Genomic DNA, 21,489 nt, shown 5'->3' on the forward strand with positions numbered 1-21,489 from the left:
AATAAAAATAATAAAATAAAATATTTTGTGAAAACAAAAATTAAAAAAAAACTGCAATTCATTTTTTTATATTTTGGTGTTGTTTTTTATAAAAAAAAATATTGGTTAATTTAATTCAGTATACGATAATGCAAATAGATCGTAAAAGAAGGAAGAAAATAAAAGTGGAGATGCGTTAAAAAAACTTATAACTTATTTTAAAGGTTAATGTTTAGTGTATAATAAAAAGAAATACAAAGAACATCAAGTCTAATGAATGTTATTTTTTAAGGTAAGTCCTTCGAAATTCAGTTGGTTGGTTGGTTGTGTGCGCTGGCGTTATGAATTTTTATTGTTCCATATTTATGAAACAACCCGATGAGATTCTATGGCTTCAAGCAGTTTTTCACGTCGCTTTGGCGAAGACATTAATATTAGCTTATGCTGCTGTTCGCCGGAACTAAAGAGACCCAATACCTTTTTGCCCTCTTTTTTCAAGAGAATTTCAATGCCACGATCTGTGTTGGTGACATTTTGAATTTCAGACCATAAATATGTCCATTGAACCTTTATGAAAAAGAAATAACAAATATTAAAACTAAAATCCGAAATAACTAATGGCTTGTGAATACTTACACCCCAGGTACCAAACATATCATTGCGTGTGGCATAAATAATACGATGATTGGAGACCACAACGAATTCCTGTTTCGATACTATCTCTTCGCAGTGCACAAAACTGTCAGTGCTAGCGTATTTGCCTTTTTCAATTTCCCTATAAAACAAAATGGATAATTAAACCTTTATATTAAGTCACTAGAAACAGTTCGACCGGGTCAAATTTTAATATTTTGTATATAAAAAAGAAAATATCCCCAACTTAACACTAAACATTTATTAGTATTCTAAACGTATATAGAAAAACTTTAGCATGACCACTTGGTATTCTAAAGAATAAACTAATATATGATAAATGAGGTCTCCCCTTATTTTCTCTCTCTCTCCAACTTTCAATATAGTGTGTAAAAAACAATGATCACACTTACTTCAATAATTGATTGCCCTTGGCCTCATCCAAACAATATGATCTCAGCAATTTATCCTCATGGAATAGACGTGGTGGCCTCAAACGTGTTGTCTCATCTTGCACTTCGGTAGCCCGTTTAACGGAATCAAAGGTGCCATGCGCAAAGTCGACAATACCAGCTGTGGGACGTGTAACCAAACCAATTGTTCCCTTACCCAAGCCTTTGAAGAAGCCCTCAACACCTTCTTCTTTGGCTCCGGTTATTGGTTTTGTAACACAGCCAGTAACGCCATCAACAAAGCCCTGCAAAATTGAAAAAATATTTTGTTTAATTAATTTGTATTTTAATTAAATTTTATTTAAATGTATGTATATATATTGGAAACTTACCATAACTAAACCTTTGCCACTTCGTGCCATGCCTTCCTGGAAAGTTTTGGGTTTAGCATTCATTGCTTGACGTCGTTTCTTTTGATATTCATCGTCAAAAGTAAGGGCAGCCAGGCCTTTACCCATAGCGCCAGTTATTCTGTGAAAAAAATAAGGAACAATTTAAGTCCATTTATATTTTCTAATATATCAACGTATTTAATTATTTTTAGTTTATATTACATTTCAATGACATGATTTTTTGCCAAAGAAGCAGCAATTTCAAAATCTTTTTTGTATAACTTTTTGACCATGAGGCCCTATGCGAAACAAAAATACACATTATATAACTTACTTTGATACTGCACCAGCAGCACCACCCACAGTATGGCCGAACAATGAGCGAACGCCCAATACAAGACCTTCAGCAAATTCACCTGGACCTTGGATGGCTCCCTAAGGAAAAAAAAATTTATCCACTACTTCTTTATAATCTTGAAAAGACAAAAAACAACTTACCTGGAATGGTTCATAGAACAAGTCTTCAACGCCCTTCTTAATGCCAACAACCAAACCGTATGGATTACCTAAAACATCCAAACCCAACACCAAAACATAAATCTGTTTCAATGCTTGACCCGTATAGTGAGACACAATTTCCGATTTCAATTGATCCTGTGTAAAGAATTGATATTCACGCTCGAAGAAAGCTAAACGAATAACCACATCATTGACATCGGTTAGGGTAACACCCACACCTTGCAATAGATTCGATAGGAAACCGGGCAAAGCCGATGTATCAACACCAGCCATTGAGAAACTAACATGCACTTTCATAGGACCCAAATGTAAATTATCATAGAAATTCTTTTGTTGTTGTTGTGAATGAATTTGTACCAAATCCGATAATGGTTTCTCAATTGATTCCACATCATCTTTAAAGAGTTTTGCTTCACGTTCATCATCAACACTGGCCGAGAAGAGTTCTGCAATAGCCATCAAGAAGACCAAATCAACTTTGAAATGGAATTCTTGCATAAGCACACGAGCATATTTATACTGTTTAACGGTGGAGTGTGGTACAACCCTTTCGACAATACTAACTTCAACGAACGGTTTGAATTGTATCGATTTGGCCAGGGTCTTTGGTGGTGGAATGGGTGCCAATACAACGGGGAATATACAATCGGTTAGTTGATTATCCAGCTGAATGCGATTGATTTTGGCATGTACTTGTGATTGGAAGGGTGAGGAGTCTAGGCTAATCCAAACACCAGGTTGGAAGTAACGTTTAATTTCACGCAATGTGTTATTTTTCAATATGGTATTGTTTTCAAAATCAACCTAACAAAAAAATTAAAATGCATTTAATGTGATGATTGAATTTTTATTGCGTATAACTCACCTCATATTTTCCGTCCAATAAATAGGATTTTTTGGTATTCCTAACTTTGTCCAAAAGATATTCCTGATACATAGCCTCAAGACGTTCAGTTTCATGCAAGCTGAATTGCTTGTAACGTTTCTTGGCATGTTTGCGGGTTTCCCAGACAATGCCTTAAAATAAATATAAACGATTTCATAAGTAAATTTAATGAAAGTACAATGATATGCCAAGCGATGAAATAAAGTAACCAACCTGAGCTTGTAATACCCAAATAGAGAATATCAACTCCTGTTTCATTGTTCACCAACGACAAACCAATACCATGTATTTTAATTTCAATCGATTGGGTAATGCTTGCCAGGGCATTTGTGGTCTCGGATTTTTTGGCTATACCTTCATATTCGGTGAACAACAAAACACGCTGTAAACCATTCAAAAATGATACCCAATAGGGACCGGTATCGCCTTCCAAACTAAAAGAAATAATCAAATCAAAATGAAACGAAATTTTTAAGAAATTATATCATCCTTACGTGATTTTGCCAAAACCATCACGTCTTAAATCATTTTCAACATTATTTTCACCACACACCAAGGCTTTTTCACCGGCCGGATCACACCATGTATAAAGAACCTTTTGTTGTGGCTGTAGGACCATTTTGTTGCCCACACCCTTTTCATAGTAATAGACCGGATAGCGAGTATGATTGATTAATAAACCTGGTGCATCTCCAGGATTATATTCCGTGAAGGTGATATAAACTCCACCCTCTGTGGTTTGGACATCGACATTTACACCACCGTTCTATAAAGGAATGGATTTTAAATACCGAACAAAAAAATAAAATATTATCGATTTTCTTCTTGCCTTGTGCATATTTAATTGCAATAAATTGTTACATGGTTCGGAGTACTTAAATGGTACGGTTCGTTGACCATCAACCTTGACAACCAACATGTGATCGGAATCATTACGTGGCCATAAGGGGAAACAGCTATTGGGTTCAAGCTACAAATGTATAAAAATTGAAATTAATTATGGATCCGAGAAAAATAATGGGTAACATACCTTATTCCATGGATCTGCCGGGCGTGAATTTTCTTGGACTTCAATAACATAATTACATTTATTCATAATCGTATAATAGGGTATAAAGGTAATTTGTTTGGTCAGCGAATTTTGGGTCAAGTGATTGTGAACACCAATCTGAAAAATAAAAAGTTTGAAATCAAAAGAAATTTAAAGCTTTTATGGATGAAAAGACTGCATTTGGAACCTTTTTTCATCTGAAACACTTGTGCATGGTGGCTCAATTTCTTTCTGATCACTTCATCCCCAAAATTAACATTTCCTACCCAAAAATTTTGTACAATTTGATTTTTACTCACCTGGTATGTTTGATCATTGGTCTTACAGCCGATTGAGCCAACAGAACCAGCCACATCCAATGGGATCTTATTACTCCATTCACCATTATCAACACGAATGGTACACGTTTTCTTATCGAACAAATATTTATCACGCATAGAAAACAATATTGGTCCAGTATATTCGGGTGGATGATATAAAACTTCAACATTTTCACTATCCGTTTTATAACTTAACATTTGTCCGGTCTTATTGATAAGCCAAAATGGTGAGAAGAGGGTAATCAATAAACTACCATAACGATCTTCAAATCTAGAAAGAAGGTAAACAGAAATATTTAACAAATAAAAAGTAAAAGGAAACAATATCAAGCATAAAGGAAACAATATCAAGGATACGTCGGAGGATATTGGAAACCATATCAATTAAAGAGATTTTTTTTTAAAAAAAATATTAATGATTATTTTTCTCTTATATTATTTTTTGTATACTCCTTTATTTCTGTTTTACAACGAATATCGAAAAATATGTTGGATAGATTTCACTTAATTCGAATCAAAGAGAAAGAGGTTTTAAAATTGCTGCTAAAAATAATATAATCTATTTTTAAATCAATTTGATTTCCATCCGATTTTTCCCTATACTCGATCCTTAAAAACAATGTTATGGTCTTACTTAACACATAAATCCATGCTCATTTTAACGTCCGAATCGTATGAACTAAAACGCCAATTGACAACACCGATTTGATTTTCACAAATTTCAGTGGTACAAGACCAATCTCGTTCTAAATATTGTATCATCTGTATTGATAAAAATAATACATAAATTTAAATGAATATTTTTAACATTCGAAACATTCAAAATTACAACTTACCCTTACAACCAAATAACTCTTGGAAACCTTACTACGTCCTGCCAATGTTACTGTGGGCAAATGCAGCACACTACCAGCTTCAATGTCCTTTTCACCATAATCCAATAGATCTTCCTTGACGAATGTATCAACTTGAGATTGTGATTTGGTTTTATCGGTTTCAGAACCTGACGAAATTGATTCCTCCGTTTGTACAGCTTCACTGGCGGCATTAGCCTGGCGTACAGAACAACCAGCCACTGATACGGTCACATTAATCGGTAATGAATTACGCAAATAAACTGGTGGTCTCAAGTGCAGCGTGTAGAATGCACTGAGTAATTTAAATTTATTTGTATGTTCATGATAGATTTCGGTTTTCTCACGGCTAACATTGATAAAGAAGGGTTCAAAAGTTTCTATTGGATCACATTGCAAATGGCGCATGTAATTCATATCAGTGGGGAAGTCGTCCCATTTAATACCTTGTACCGATACATTATAGTCCTTTATTAAGGGGTAGAATTATTAGATTCAGAATGGAAATAAATAAAAGCATATTAAACTCACCTCAATACCAAAGAACAAGCATTTATTTTCGGAATAAATTGCATGTAGGGGCACATGATAAATACTGCCGGGATCTACCACTCCAACTTGTATTATTTCACCATTCTTGGCCATTTTGCGGAACACTTTAACGGGTGTGGTAAAGTGATTGTGAATCTAGAAGAGAAAAAATAGCATTAATGTAATAAAATTCGAATAAAAAACATATCCGACTCTCTACTTACATTCAAAACACTGTGTATATTAATAACTGTAACACCAAATTCCATTTTCACTTCGGATACAATACCCCAAGGATCCTGATTTGTGTCACGATACAATGGGAAATATCTCTTGTCTGACTTGCAGACTGGCAACACCAGCTGCTTATTTATATTTCCTATTGTGGCATAAATATTCTGCTCATAGGCATCCGGTCCTTCGGGTACAGTTTTCGATTGTAAGTATGCCTTGCAGCCCGGCGATATGGTACAATGTTGTACAGTATCTGGTGAAACGTCTTTACCCTGTTCACTTTGGAATACCAACGTCTTGTTGCCACTAATACTACCATGTGGCATATGGCATTCATGCAGGGTGAATGCACCACGAGTAAACGATAAATTCAAATCGAATCCGGTGTCATTAATCACAACATGACCAGCCTCAACATCTGGCTTGATTAGACCGCTAGGGTCCATGGCCTTGCTGAAGGCCTCTCCCAATTGTGTAACAATATCCAAAAATGTTTTACTAACAGTCATCTCCAAATTTTCTTCTGAATGTATTTTAATGGAAGTCTTGGATTCTTCTTTATCTTCTTCAATTTCGGAGACCGTTTTTTCAATGGCCAAATTGAAATTCAATTCCCATGGGGAGGTAACACGTTCACCGTCTTTTTTGATACGTTCATTACGTTCAATAACAGGTTCCCAATCGGCCAATGCTTGATTGTAATAGTTCATGGTTAAACTGAGGCGACCACTGGCACTCAGATTTGAACTCCAGTTATTGGCCATGGCCTCCAGAGTTGTATCAATTGAAAGCAATGGTGTTGTAAAGCACCCAGTACCAGATTCCAAAATCAAAGCAAAGTTTTCAACTTCAATTATACAACATTCACGTTTGGTGATGACAGTTTGTGCTGGTGCCGGTGGCTCCAAAACATAAATGGCATCTTCAGCTTGATCTGCATGAGGGAGAAAGAAGATATACAATTTTCAAACAATAAGGAACATTTTATTACATACCCGGTTTCAAGAACCAATAATCATTATCCTTGAATTTCTTTGGTGTCCATATGTCACTATAGTTGGCCTGTTCCAAATTTTTACTTTCATCAGCACTATTGGAGGTAATGGATTTCATGGCCTTATTGAAAAGTTCCAAAGCGGCTGGTGATATATTAATAAAGATGGCACTGGTTTTCAAACTAACATTCATGCCTTCTTCACCGGGTGGTGTTGAGCTATGCAAATTTATGTAGCAAGGATGTAAAATATAATGCTGAGTTGATTGCCTTTTCTCGGGAGCAAAGGAGCACATGTACATTTTCAGATTGTCAATTTTACCATCGATTTTTTCAGTTTTACCCACAACACGATAATTAATGTTGGTTGCCATCTAAACATAGTAATGTACATATTTTAATTAAGAGTTCCGGTCTTCGTTGTGAAAACAATGGACTTACATTAAATACAATAGCGCTGGTGTTCATATCATTCAATGTTTCCACAAGAATAATATCGGGTTCTTCGATAATCAACGTTAGATTCATTTTTTTGACATCCTTATCTTCTTCAACGATTTCCACCTGGGTGTTTTGGCGTACAGCAGCTAAGGAAAGTTAGACATATCTTTTTTAATATAAGTGTAGCCATTATAGTACCCTATGGGTTGGAACATTCGAAAGATCTGTTTCAGGTAATTAACTAATTCAATATGACTCTATAAAATCCAATAAGAAAGAATTTACCCTACCTAATCTACAAAAACGTTTCTTTTACATTTTGTTGGATTTTTTTATAAAATGATCCGTTTTATAATTATTGACCTACAAATTTCAAACTCACCTGCTGCACTTGCCATCGTCTTAATTTGACCAGGCTGCTGCTGTTGGGGCGGAGCAATGGCCATAGCTTGTGATTCTTCTTCCTCTTTCTCTTCGGGTTTCTCTTCACTTTCCGGTACCTTTATGAACTCGGTTAATTTCAACATAAAATCTACGCACAAAATCAAATCAAACGACGAGATGCGCACTTTAGCCATGGTGTCATTTTGTTTGATCACAGCCGTTACATCCAACATATATTGTGAGTCGCGTACCATTTTACTATCCCCTTGATTTGATGGTGAACCTAAGTGCTCCTCTAACTCAACATCAAACCAATCTTTACGGCAGAGGTACTTCTTAATTTCACTTGTATTGCTGGGCCGTGTATCTTCCAACTGCATATTGCACAATACAATATTTGTGGTTAGGGTTTCATCCATAAGTTTGGTACCTTTAAGGGATATAACATAAAGGCCGAAACGTGCCAAACCCTCATTAACATCGGCCATTAGATTAATAACCACACCGTCCAATTGGAAGTTGAATTTAAATTGTTCACAAACACGTTCTTGCTCAATGCTTTTGAGACGCATTTTTTCCTTGAATTGATCCACAGCTTTCTTGGCCGGACTATCAACAGGTGTTTTGGGTACCGATGATGTTGGACTCTTAGGTTGTGCTGCTGCCGGAGATGGAGGTGGTAGCGAGGGTGCAGCCGCCACATTGGGGAACTCATTGGCACCTTCACTCATATTTCGATTTAATATGGACATTATAAGACCATAATCATCGGTGAATAGATTCAATTCAATTGATCTCAAACGTCCCGATATATCAATTTCTGGTTGCTTTTTATACCAAGAGAAGGATAAATTACGCTTAACCACCAATGTAAAGCTTGTAGGATCTAAAATATTCAATTTCGATTTAAAACCAAAATTGGAATCCACAACATCCAAAGGAGCATTCAAGTCCGAAGAATGGCTTTGATATTGTTGAGTTTCTTCTAGGATGTTAACACGTACCAAACGCATATCCTTAAGTACCAATTTAATTTCATCCATAACAGCGGGTCCTTTTTCATTGTCTGGCGTATTAATATCGGTGATGACATTGCTCAATATCAATTGACCCAAATCGAGGACAATGGCGTCTAAACTCTTTGAGTCAATGGGCACAATAATAACTGGAGCCTTGACCTTGACATTTAGTTTCATACGTGTAGCTTTCTCGTACACGGCCACCGCATTTTGTTTGGCAGCATCTGCAGCTGCGGCACTAGCATTTGCAATCGCCTGCTGGGCAGCTTGGAAGTTATTCATAAAACTCAGAACTGAGGTGACAAACCAATTGACAAATACAATTTTCATGCAACCAACTTCCACATTGATTTTCATATCATCGGAATTGTAATTGCTGGTCTCATCCAAATTATATTGGACCACATCACATCGCAAAGCATCTTTGCCCACAATAGACAAAATATTGGAATGAATATTAGCTGGGTTCATATCCCGAATGAGAATATCCTTCAATCCCAATTGGATCTCGGTATAGGAGGTCTTAAGTACAACACCAGCATACAAATGATTCACTTTCAAACTAGCCAAAGAACGTTTACGACATGTCAGCTCAAGGCCAACCTGTTCCAGATTGGCTTCAATTTTCATTTTGATACTCTCGACAACATTCTGCTTGGCGCTGCGGCGAGATTTACGAGCCACTGTGGCGGTGGGCGATGGTGTGGTGCCGGTCAAATTAGAGAATTCATTTTCCTCTGCAATTCGTGTCAATTTGAAAATAACGCCCTCATCGGCGGCAGCTGACGCAACACGATCTTTAGGTTTCAATTGAGGCTGAGGTTTGGCCACAGAATCCATAATTTTATCCACCTTTCGTTGCAGTTGATCTGCAATTTCCATTATATGTAAAAGATTCTCTTGATGCAGAATGACATTCAGGGTGGCAAAATTAATTTTGGCCAATTGTTCTATTGATTTGTATTTGGTAATAAAATCGGGTGTTGTCTTATCCACCGAGGTAAAGGAAACATTTAACAAGGCCTTGCCGTCTTGGGTAAAGCCAGGAGTTTCGATTACCACAAGTTCTTGATCCTGTTTTGCTTGATTTTGCTCATAAGACATCAGACTTATGGCACCAAGTCTAAAAATCGAAAATTAAGAAGAAATATTAATTCAAATTAATAGATTTTGGGAAAGCTTATAATACTTACTTAGCTTGAGCCACCAATTCAAATGTACGCTGAGCCACCGATACTTCCAGCTGTAATACCTGGAAAGCTAATAGCTTATGCGAATCGGGCACCGGAACACTTGCTGTACTCTGGGTATCCAAAAATTCAACATCTGCCTCTGAATCTTGGGATTGTGGCGATGGAGTATTGAATTCCAATGAAGAGCCATCACTCATGGGCGATAGGACATCAATGGCGGAAGTTCTAATCAGAGTTACACTGAATTCTTGCAAAGCAAAACTTAATTCTAAGCTGGTATATTGAACGACATCAACATCTGTTGCCAAATTGGAAGAGGCCAATGCCTTGCGTCTTACATCTTGGTTAAGGAATTGAGGTATTGAACGCATAATGGAGGTACTGCTTAAAGCCTTTACCAAATTAGTTTTAGGTGGTTCAACAGGTTGTTCTTTTTCGGGCAGGGGTATACTCAGGCCCACAGTCAGTGCCTCGAACACACGATCCTCGGATAGATTCAATTTAATGGAAGGCAATAGAATACCAATTTTGGTTTTCGGTAAACGGGGATCATCATCCACCACGCATATTTGACAGTCTACAATCACAGAGGTTGGCCGCAACAAATGCATATCGGTATCCATCATTTTGTTCATTACCAATTCCCAATTTTCATGGGGTTTAACAACCATAACTTGTATATTTTCCATGGAGACTTTATAACGATCATATGCCTTATCCAAGACCATTTGTAGAATTTCATCCTGTTCCTTGCCGCTGTGATATAATGTGGTTATGTCCTTTGCTGTGTCTTTGCGTGGTGCGGAGGAGATACGTAACTCGCCAAGGCCCACCACTACCAATGACTGCTTTCCGGGCTCATATTTTCCACCTTGTGGCAATATCAAAATATTTGGCATAAATCTTATGTCCAATTGTACAATGGCATGACTTTCAATCATATATTGCATGCCGGTGGCAGAACGTTCTTTGAAATTGGATATTTTCAATGTGGCTGCACCTTCCAATTCGGAGAGATTCACTGATTGTTTGGGTACAAAAACTTTCATTAATTTCAAAATTGTCTCGGCGTCGTAGACAATTTGCAGAGGACGTGCCGTAACTCGAACTCGCTGATCACATTCCTTGTCCAGTGGATTAGTTTCAAAGAATATATCCAAGAGATTATTTTCATGAGATACTTTGGATTTTATAATTGTGGGAGCCAATTGGTCTTTTTCATAACCTGTCAATATTAATTCATTCATGCCCACTGATACGCTGAAATATCGAGAGAAAATAGTTTCAATTCAAATAATTGAGATACACAAAAGATGACTAACTATTAAATGGATTGAAATTTTATATGCAGATATAAACGAAGAACTGACGATAACTTACCTTATAGCATTACCGCCAGGTCTTTGTTTAACAGTACATGTAGTGGTATTCAATTTCAGTAACATTATTGTCTGCAACGAATGATAATCCACTGCTCCAGGCCCTTCGGAATCATCGTAAAGACCAATTTCAAAGGCACCCAAAGTAAATTTCATATGTACCGCTTCATAATGTTCCGGCAATTGTAGCGGAGCCATATTATCTTCATAACCAATGGCTTTGTGTAGTTTTTTCTTTTCTTCTGGGGTCATTGCAGCCTGGATACTTGACACCAAATCCACTTGATCATCATTATCATTCTTTTTACCACCACCAAACCAACCACCGAACCAGCCGGCTTTTTTGGTATTTTCTTTTTTCGTTTCTTCGCTTTGACGGACACGATCCACTTCCAGCTGAACACGTTTTCGTATCAGCATCAAGTTAAAGAGATCCAGTTTTTGTTCAGCCAAGGCACAGGTCTCTTCAAGTGTTGCTGAGGGCTTTTTGGTCAGACAACGTTCCTTATGGGCTTCGGCATATGTGCGACATAGTTGACGATGTTCTTTAATATGCTCCCAGGTGTAAGAACGATTCTTTTTCTTGATTTGTTCCTCCAGAACGGCAGTAATTGCAAATTTCCACCAAGTTTTGGCATTACCTTTGTAGGCTACAAATTTTCAACGAATAAAATTATATTTAAAAAAAAAACAGAATATTTGTGCTCTATATTTACGTGTATTGAATGGCCTGTATTTCCGATAGGGTACACCCAATGAAAAATGGTTCATATCATCCAGTAAACCCATGGTAAGTTGGAACTGTGTTGAGGTAAGTCCAATATTTAATTTCTCCATTTGCAGGGATAAATCGATTTTTGGTATGCTGAAAGGAGGTTCATCACGATTTGGATCCGAATTCAATAACAATTTGGCCACTGATGATATGGGGCCCAGTACTAGAAAACACAGAAAGAATATTTGGTTCCAAATTAACATAATTTATTGTTTAAATTTAAGTTAGCTTACCAAATGAATAGCCCCTGGGAACATTTGATTTATTTGCAATATTGTTTCTAAATAACTGTACAATTTCATGTCCTGGCCTTGTGCTATATGTGTCAGCATTACAATTCATATAGACTGACAGACAATCGAGGCTGGCCAATTTGAAAACATGGCGTATAACACCATCCACAAAACACTTCTGCCAATTCTCATCGGTGGTAAATATTTCGAAGTCATGTAGTGTAACACCAAAAGCATATGGACTTTCGGGTTTGGTATTGTCTTCATATCTTATATGGACATTGGCAATTTTAACCTGAATATTGTTGATGGTACGTGCCACAAGTTTTTCAACATAACCGGGATCGGCTTTGTTGTCTGAAGAAAATAAAAAAGAACAGATTAGAATAGATTTTATGGAAGTTAATTTTACTTCATACCCTTTTCCAGTTCTTGTTGGTGTGCTTCGTCGAGGGCCTTTAAGGCAGCCTGTTTACTTTCTAGTTGACTTTTAAGTTCCTTTTCTTCATCGTAAGGTACACTTTGTTTGGGTGCCACCAGCAAAAACAAATCTTCGATTTGTGCCACAACAGGTTGGCTGTATATAGACTTCCATGGTATTTTCAGGACAAATTTTCCCAAGTGTCCATATACTAACTGGACTGGTAGATCCAAATCGTCTAAGGCATTTTCTCGTATTTTTAAATTGTTTAGAACAATATCACCTTGAAATAAAACATTTATTTGAATATAGGTAATTATTCATACAAAATATGAATATTGAAATTGAAATGGAATATTTTTCAATATGGAATAAAAATTTATAGTTATTTAAAAGTTTGAATTTTACGGTTTATGTTTATATATTTAGTTTTTTTCTTAATTCATAGCCAAAATATTTAAATATATCCAAACAAAATGACCAAACATAAAGTGTATTTAAATACAGTCATAAATTAAGAACTTGAATTAGAATTAATCAAGCTACCAACTCTGGTATGATGATACCCCAAATACACGGAGCTGATTTAAAAAAAAAAACACTCAGGGTCGATTCATTTATTTAATTTTTTTATAACACACTGTTATAAAAATGTTGTCATTAAAAAATATATGGAAGCGAAATATTTGAAACATTTTCACCGCACTATTTATGAAATAACGCGTGCGTGTGTGTCTTCTTTGTGGGGTTAAATGTGTAAGCGTACATCTACATACATATCAGGTTTAATAAAGGTGTGATTTTTGGCTGACTGGCTTAAGGGGACCCCCCCCATTCTCGGGGTCAAAATTTTTGTTGATATAATTCGAATCTACACTGATAAAGAATGTCTCTACAAAATTTCAAGTGAAAATCTCAAGAACTCTTGAAGATATAGGCGATTTATTGTGTCAGCATCAAGTGACGGCTGAAGGGCTTCTCAAACTTTAAACGCGTTTTTCTCTAAACATTTTTTTGCGAATGGCGGGCACGATAACTCAAAAACTAATAATCCAATAGGTTCCAAATTTTGCAACATTTCTCTGGGAGTGTATAGCTCTCGTATGAACTAGGATAAAGCCAATCGGTGAAGATCTTCCTTATTTTTAACTTGGTTTTTGGTAAAAAATCGGCAATTTTCCAAAAATATTTTTTCAAAGGTCCACCATTTTGTTAATTTTAGAGCGAAGTCAATACGAGAGCCAGACATGTACAACCCCGTTGGAATTTTCGGATTCCGATGTTCCAGTGAGCAGTTATTATGCCCGCCATCAAAAATAAGGTCTTCTCTTTAATTACAAAAAACAACAACAAAACAATAACAAAAAATTTTTGTAAATTATTTTTCTTCTCTTTTAAATCTTCAATTATATATGTGCAAAGTTACAAACCTTAACAAGCATTTGTATTCATTTACCAGCCCATTGAAAATCTTGAAAAATTAAAATCGAGAATGGGAGGGGTTCCCTTAAAGCTGACCCTGAACTTTGTCTATCCGAAAAAAAACAAAAACAATTTTGATGTTTTTGGTGAGAAACGGAAGCAAATTACATTTACATGTGAATAGGTGCATGCGTGTTTTGGAACATTCAGTTTAGAACTTGTTTAGGATTTTTATACAAAAGACAAATGCTAAGTAACGCACACAAGGAAATATAATGTACATATATACATACATATTTTTTATTGTATGACTGTAATCATCTTCTCAACTCATTTTTTAAAAGAAACGAACACTGGTTCCTTTTACCCTGACACGAACATAATTGAGTATTTGCAAAGTAAGAAAGATATTTTTAAAATAAAATATAGTATTTTGTAGATGGGGTAAAGAGAAGCAAAACAAAAAAGAAACATTGAAAAAATATGGTTCAAACGTTTAAAATTAAAGAATAGCCCAAAGGATCAACAGCGATTCAAAAAACAACAAAATATAGACTTCTAGAATTGATGGAACTTGTAAAGGGAGTATTCGTGAACCCAAATAATTTCAATTTCAGACAAACACACAAGAATTTTAAAGGTGAACAAATGCAGAAGTTAGATTTAATTAACTAAATTTGTAGTTCAGCAGCACAACATATTTACGAAATAAAAAATACAAGTTCTTGATAGGAACTTCTTCGCAAGTAATTCAAATTTCAGATGGTCTATAAATACAGAATAAATAAAATAAAAAAATACTGTCCTCATCTGCTGTATAAAAACTTGCTTCGCTTATAAATTTACCTGATTCAGCACGTGTATTGTATAAACACATACTGCTTCAGTTCTTCTATACCAATTTATTTCCTTTAGGCCCTTCAACCTACTTGAAAATACTCCAATTAGGTTTTATAAAATAATCCATTCAGATTGTATATAAAAACTCAATTCTGTACGCCAATAGATACTCATTTCACCTAGTTCCGTTCTATAAAGACTCAGTAAAACTCGAATAAAAATATGTCGATTAGCTCGCCAATAAAGTTTCCTTCAGCTCGTCTATATAAATTCCCTCCAGCTGGTCTATAAATACTCCCTTCAGCTCGTCTATAAATACACCCTAGAGCTCATCTATAAAAACTCTTTTCAGCTCCTCTATTAAATCTCCCTTCAGCTCGTATATAAGACTCCCTACAGCTCGTCTATAAAGACTCCCTTCAGCTCGTCTATAAAGACTCCCTTAAGATTGTCCATAAAGACTCCCTTCAGCTCGTCTATAAAGACTCCCTTCAGTTCGTCTATAAATACTCCCTTCACTCGTCTATGAAGACTCCCTTCACCTCGTCTATGAAAACTCCATTCAGCTCGTCTGTGAAGATCCCTTCAGCTCATCTATAAAGTCTCCCTTCAGTTCTTCTATAAAGACTCCCATTAGCTCGTCAATAAAACTCCCTCCACCTCTATAAAATCTCTCTAAAACTCCTATAAAATTATTCTTCTTAAAGTATTTAAGGAGGTATTTCTTTACGTTTGGTCTTCACTTCTGCCAAATAGAAAACCTCAATAAATATCACATTCTAAACATATTTCGCATGTATTTTCCGATATGTTTATTTATTTACTTTTAGTGTAATGTTTGACAAATGCCGTGACGAATATATTCTAAATTAAATACATAAAAAAGCTATATCAATTCATTAGCCTCTGAACTGCGGTTTTGTTTGGTATTCGTTTAAGAGATGAAGTAATCGCTGATGTATGTCATCTACAAAATTTATGCAATTGAGCGTTAGCTTAATTTTATTATTTTGGGAACTTTTATTGCGAGGTCAAAACAATTTTTTTTCAAGTTTCGAGGCTAGTTAGTTATATTTCAAACCCGTATCAAAAATAAAATTAAAAAAAAAAAACAGCTTTTATGGAAATTTGTATTGAAAACCAGATCACCCTGATTCTTGCAAATTTCAGATTTAATTATTAGTCTCCTTGAATATGAAGAGCTGAATATTAAATGTTTGTAGAATAGAGTATTCAACGAATGGCCTTCATATTTCCTTAATGGACTATAGAGATTAATCCGGGGAAAATCCAAGACATATAGTCTTATCTATATAACAATTAAGATAATATTTAAACGTCAATTACTTGTTACCTATATGCAATGTAGAATGTATTTAATTGATTTACTATCAATGACAGTAATATGTATATGTCTACAACATTATTAAATGTATAGATAAATTCCTATCACCTAAATAATAAATATAGATATTTTAATTACTTCATAATAAATACAAATAGAATTTAAAAATAATATACTTATTGTAAGCTGTATGAGTGCCAATGAAAATAGATCACAATATTTAGTACCAGCCCCCTCTCAAACACCTTTAGCTGTTATCTTCTTTTATTTTATTTGCTGTTTTTTAATAAATGATTGTGTTTAACTACCCCATTCTACTTAGTAAAATATAAATAATAAAATATGATTGAAACGTCGAATCCAATCATAGAACAAGTTGTTTGTTAATATATAAATACATAGAGTACCAACGACCCGGTATTACTCTTTTCATTTCTTATCAATGGCTGGCGTTGGTTGTTTTTTTTATATAAAATTGTGTTTAGATTGAAAGAAATGAATCATTTGTAGCGTTATGAGGGTATGTATGTATTCTAACGAAGCAAAAAACAGCAGTAATAAATATTGTGGGGAAGCACGAAATAATATGTAATTGAAGTGTACAAATTTGAATGTGTGGAATGGAATGCGTAAAAAAAGAAAATATATACCGAATTCATTTCTATGTGGAATAAATGTTTGTCTAGAATAACTTCAACTTTTCTATAAAGACTCCCTTGAGATCATCCATAAAGACTACTTCATCTCATACATAAAGACGTCCTTTAGCTCATCTATAAAGAGTCTCTTGAGCTCCTCTATAAAGAGTTCCTTCAACTCGTCTATAGAACTCCCTTCAGCTCGTCTATAAAACACCATTCAGCTAGTCGGTAAAGACAACCTTCAGCTCGTCTATAAAGACTACCTTCAGCTCATCTATAAATACTCCCTTCAGCTCGTCTATAAAGACTCCCTTCAGCTCGTCTATAAAGACTCCCTTCAGCTCGTCTATAAAGACTCCCTTCAGCTCGTCTATAAAGACTCCCTTCAGCTCGTCTATAAAGACTCCCTTCAGCTCGTCTATAAAGACTCCCTTCAGCTCGTCTATAAAGACTCCCTTCAGCTCGTCTATAAAGACACCCTTCAGCTCGTCTATAAAGACTCCCTTCCGCTCGTCTATAAAGACTCCCTTCAGCTCGTCTATAAAGACTCCCTTCCGCTCGTCTATAAAGACTCCCTTCAGCTCGTCTATAAAAATACCCTTCAGCTCATCTATAAAGACTCCCTTCAGCTAGTCTATAAAAACTCCATTCAGGTCGTCTATAAAGACTCCCTTCAGCTCGTCTATAAAGACTCCCTTCAGCTCGTCTATGAAGACTCCCTTCAGCTCGTCTATAAAAACTCCCTTCAGCTCATCTATAAAGACTCCTTTCTGTAAATACAACCTTAATATCATCTATAAAAACTCCCTTCGGCTTGTCTATAAAGAACTCTTGGACGGTACGTATCATATGAAATGACCCATATATAAGTATTTATATTGAATATTTTGCATTATATTTCTTTCCAAATGGATAAGCACACAAGTATGTATGTACGTATGACACAAGTATGTATCCATGACTTCATACAAATATGTAAAATTCTTTCAAAAAAACAAAATAATCTGAAATAAAAATTAATGATGCAGCGCTCAATTTTATTTATTTAATATTTGTGAATACACCACAAAGCAATAGAATACATTTGGGAAAATATGGAAAAAATAAACAAAATGAAAAAAAAATGTTCAATAAATAATAATGTGTACAGAGGAACACGGTTATAGGGAACATACATCCATCAATTCATTCCAATACCAAAGATAATTTTCACATTTATAAAAAAAAAACAGTCCCTTCACAGTAAAATGTGAAAATCTACTTTCATTAATATCTCAAATTTCTATGAGGAAAATACGCAAGAAATTTAACGTTTGCAGATGCATAGGAACGACCATGAAACCCTTGAAGTGTTAAAAAAACACTGCAGACGACTTTGCTGCTAGTTCAAGTTAACAACAACAACGTCATAAAGAGTTTTCACTTAAAAGCAACATGACCTCATACAGTGCACCCAGTTACAATTTCACATGAAAGGCAAGCAAATGCAGGCGGCACAAGGAAACATTGGAAAAAAAGAAGATCAACAAGTGGATGGCAGTGGTGGTGGTATTGCCATTGTTGGCATTTCAATTGCCGATGTTATCCCATCCATATGTATTGTGCATTTTTATGTCATTGTTTGTTTGGTTTTTGCTTACTGGGTACACAATTTCACGTGTGTTACTCTAGAGGAAAAATGTAGATAAAACATATTAGACATTTTGAAGCTGCATCAAGGACAATTTATTTTGGAGCTAAAGAGAAACTTTATAAAGAGAGCTGAGGAGAACCTTAAGGGGATTTTTTATTTACAACCGCCATCGAGTCCTCCAGGTTGAAGCGTACCCTTGTCATGGCCGCCCCTTATTGATTTCTTCATGTCGAGTCGCCCAATATTCAATAAGATCTAAGTGTGTCTTTTTTAGATCTGATGGAGTCTTATACATGAACGGAACAGAGATCAATTATTGTTGCTTACAATCAAAAGAAATTCTAAAAAAAAACTTTAAGTGAGTTATATGGGCAATATATCAATTGTTCAATCTATTATCATTTTATTTTCTTGAGTGCATCTTGCGTCCATATGGCCCAAGTCAACCGATTCACGGGTGGCATGCATGCCAGAGTGCTGCACAACAATAGGTACTTATTGGAATTTCTTCTTTCTTCTGCTTTTATTGTGACTTCATTAAAAGAAAGTACTTTTGTCAATGGATGACATTGTAAATAAACTTAACAATTGAAATGGCATGGCAATAATGCCCAAGTACATTGTTATCAGTAAGTATTTCAAACATGGACCCCTGTGATTCCCTTTATTAAATTAATCAGGGAGTGATTCACTGATTGTGGCTAGTTATCTCGTCAATTATTGCTTTGGAAAAATGCAACACATATTGTTTTCGTAAAAAAACTCTATTCCAAACAATAAGATGTTTAAATAATTTCATAATACTTTGCCATTTCACATTTATTGAAGCTCATTAAAATTAAAACAATATCCATATAAAAACATTTTTACTCGCACGCCTTCACATTATCATCAGTTAATTAAGAATTTCTTCTCGTTGGCATGATTGGCCAATAATTCATGAATAGAAACGGGTCTTAGTATCCAACAATTGAATGATTGGCATTCTAGAGTAGCTATTCTAGTGTCTCATTAGCTCTTCATATATTAATTTGCAATGACTCAATTTCAATTTCACATGTATGCAAGGTTTGTTGTTTTTTTCTTATTGTTTACTTTTTTTTTGCAAATTGTGATTTTTTGTTTTGCTGAATGTAAACAAGTTATTCGTTATCACCTTAAATAAATTTGTATATGGCCCTCTCTTCATTGTACATAGCATATATGAAGATAACCATAAGTATGTTTGTATCAACATTAAAAAGGGGTATATTGAAGGAATGTGCAAAGAGACTGTTAAAAATGAAAACGATGGGAGTCTGTATTCTATACAGGGTATAGTCAAGCTGGCGAGAGTATGAAGGGAATCTTTATAGACGAGCTGAAGGGAATCTTTATAGACGAGCTAAAGGGAGTCTTTATAGACGAGCTGAAGGAAGTCTTTATAGACGAGCTGAAGGGAGTCTTTATAGACGAGCTGAAGGGATTCTTTATAGACGAGCTGAAGGGAGTCTTTATAGACGAGCTGGAGGGAGTCTTTATAGACGAGCTGGAGGGAGTCTTTATAGACGAGCTGAAGGGAGTCTTTATAGACGAGCTGAAGGGAGTCTTTATAGACGAGCTGAAGGGAGTCTTTATAGACGAGCTGAAGGGAGTCTTTATAGACGAACTGAAAGGATTATTTATAGACGTTATGAAGAGAGTATTTATAGAGTAGGTATAAACACGAGCTGTCTACTTTTTACAATATTTATAGGCGCGGAAGTCTTCCACTCATATTCTTTATATGTGCCATATGTTTTCCCATACCATTCCCATGACTTCTTAATATTAAATAATACTTATACATATATCTAAAGTTCGTGCCAAGTTGAGAATTTCTTATAAAAATTATAAACATTTTTCCCAGAGCGTATATTTTTCCCTACCATATTGAGTCTGACGGATTGTCAAAAAGTACCCATGTACTTCTTTTTAAGGTAAATAGAACGCATTCGCAATTTCGTTTATTTCTTCAGAATATTTTTTAACTTTCTAGGTCAAATGCAAACGGCAAAACAACACGAAAGCGCACAAACAAAAGGAAGAAATTAATCGCAAAATCCCCCCAAAAAAAGCTGACAAACAGCTACAATGTTCAAAAATGTAATTGACTTGTATCTAAAAGTCGGCCGCATTAAGGCCATATGACATACACTGATATAACATGACATAGACCAACGAAGTAACCCACCAAAAGGCATCAAAATTGGGTGGTTCAGCCCCGCTGCTAGCCATAAATCATTTAGAACACGCACTGATGTATACAAACAATACAAAAATGTGGGGAAGGAAAAAATAAAAGTAAATAGCCCCCACACTTAATTGAGTTATTAAATAAAAAGACGTCCATAAGGTTAATTAATAATAAAAACATCAAAATGACAAATATGGGTTATGACCATCACATTCTTGTTCTTTGAAATATATGACTGACTGTCTGACCAGATGATAGATTTTACTACTTACCACCCCAAACACTAATCTTGAGCTGATTGCCATCAAGATTCTCAACATAGTTGAATAGGTACTTGTTGAGATAATGGGCTACCACCGATTCCAACACCATGATGAGGCCTTCACTTTTAGCTCAGGATGACGTGTGTACAGTTTCGATTCTTTCGCCCCCAGTCGCAGGAAAAACGGCGACGATAGTAAATGCAATTTTGTAAATTGCAAGGTCTACATATGGAGGACACACGGTTTGTTGCACTCTCTAACACGCTTTTGAAGGAACACACTCGCACTCACACTCTCTCACACGAAACACAACTTTGTTGGTTTCGAAAGAAACTTAAATTGTTATTGATTGTTTTACAGAGATATTCCTTTGTCACTTCACTTTTTTTATTCTTCTTTTGATTACTATTTGCGCTCTAGAGGAAGGAAATAAAAAAATAAAAAAAGAAATCACTTATTTGGCCACACACAATAATGCACAGAAATATGTATTTATTTAT

General features: G+C 35.4%; 1 protein-coding gene across 1 annotated transcript; it reads right to left on the bottom strand.

The window, feature by feature from the left end:
• Positions 1-342: 342 nt before the first annotated feature.
• On the bottom strand, positions 343-21,102 carry LOC133336266 (intermembrane lipid transfer protein Vps13). Its single transcript, XM_061544549.1, has 25 exons — positions 20,999-21,102; positions 12,629-12,913; positions 12,210-12,566; positions 11,918-12,139; positions 11,203-11,851; positions 9,823-11,082; positions 7,609-9,752; positions 7,227-7,372; positions 6,787-7,159; positions 5,782-6,725; positions 5,558-5,713; positions 5,009-5,494; positions 4,807-4,934; positions 4,152-4,443; positions 3,832-3,969; positions 3,631-3,771; positions 3,296-3,567; positions 3,015-3,235; positions 2,781-2,932; positions 1,895-2,719; positions 1,731-1,831; positions 1,397-1,535; positions 1,026-1,309; positions 616-754; positions 343-546 (listed from the first exon to the last, which is right to left on the bottom strand). The coding sequence occupies exons 1-25, from the start codon at positions 21,096-21,098 to the stop codon at positions 343-345; spliced, it is 10,158 nt and encodes a 3,385-aa protein (XP_061400533.1). The 5' UTR covers positions 21,099-21,102.
• Between the last annotated feature and the right edge of the window lie 387 nt (positions 21,103-21,489).

This window comes from Musca vetustissima, unplaced genomic scaffold (assembly GCF_032173495.1).
Source record: "Musca vetustissima isolate MV318-11 ecotype Yass unplaced genomic scaffold, APGP_CSIRO_Mvet_v1 utg2253, whole genome shotgun sequence".
NCBI classification, from domain to species: domain Eukaryota; kingdom Metazoa; phylum Arthropoda; class Insecta; order Diptera; family Muscidae; genus Musca; species Musca vetustissima.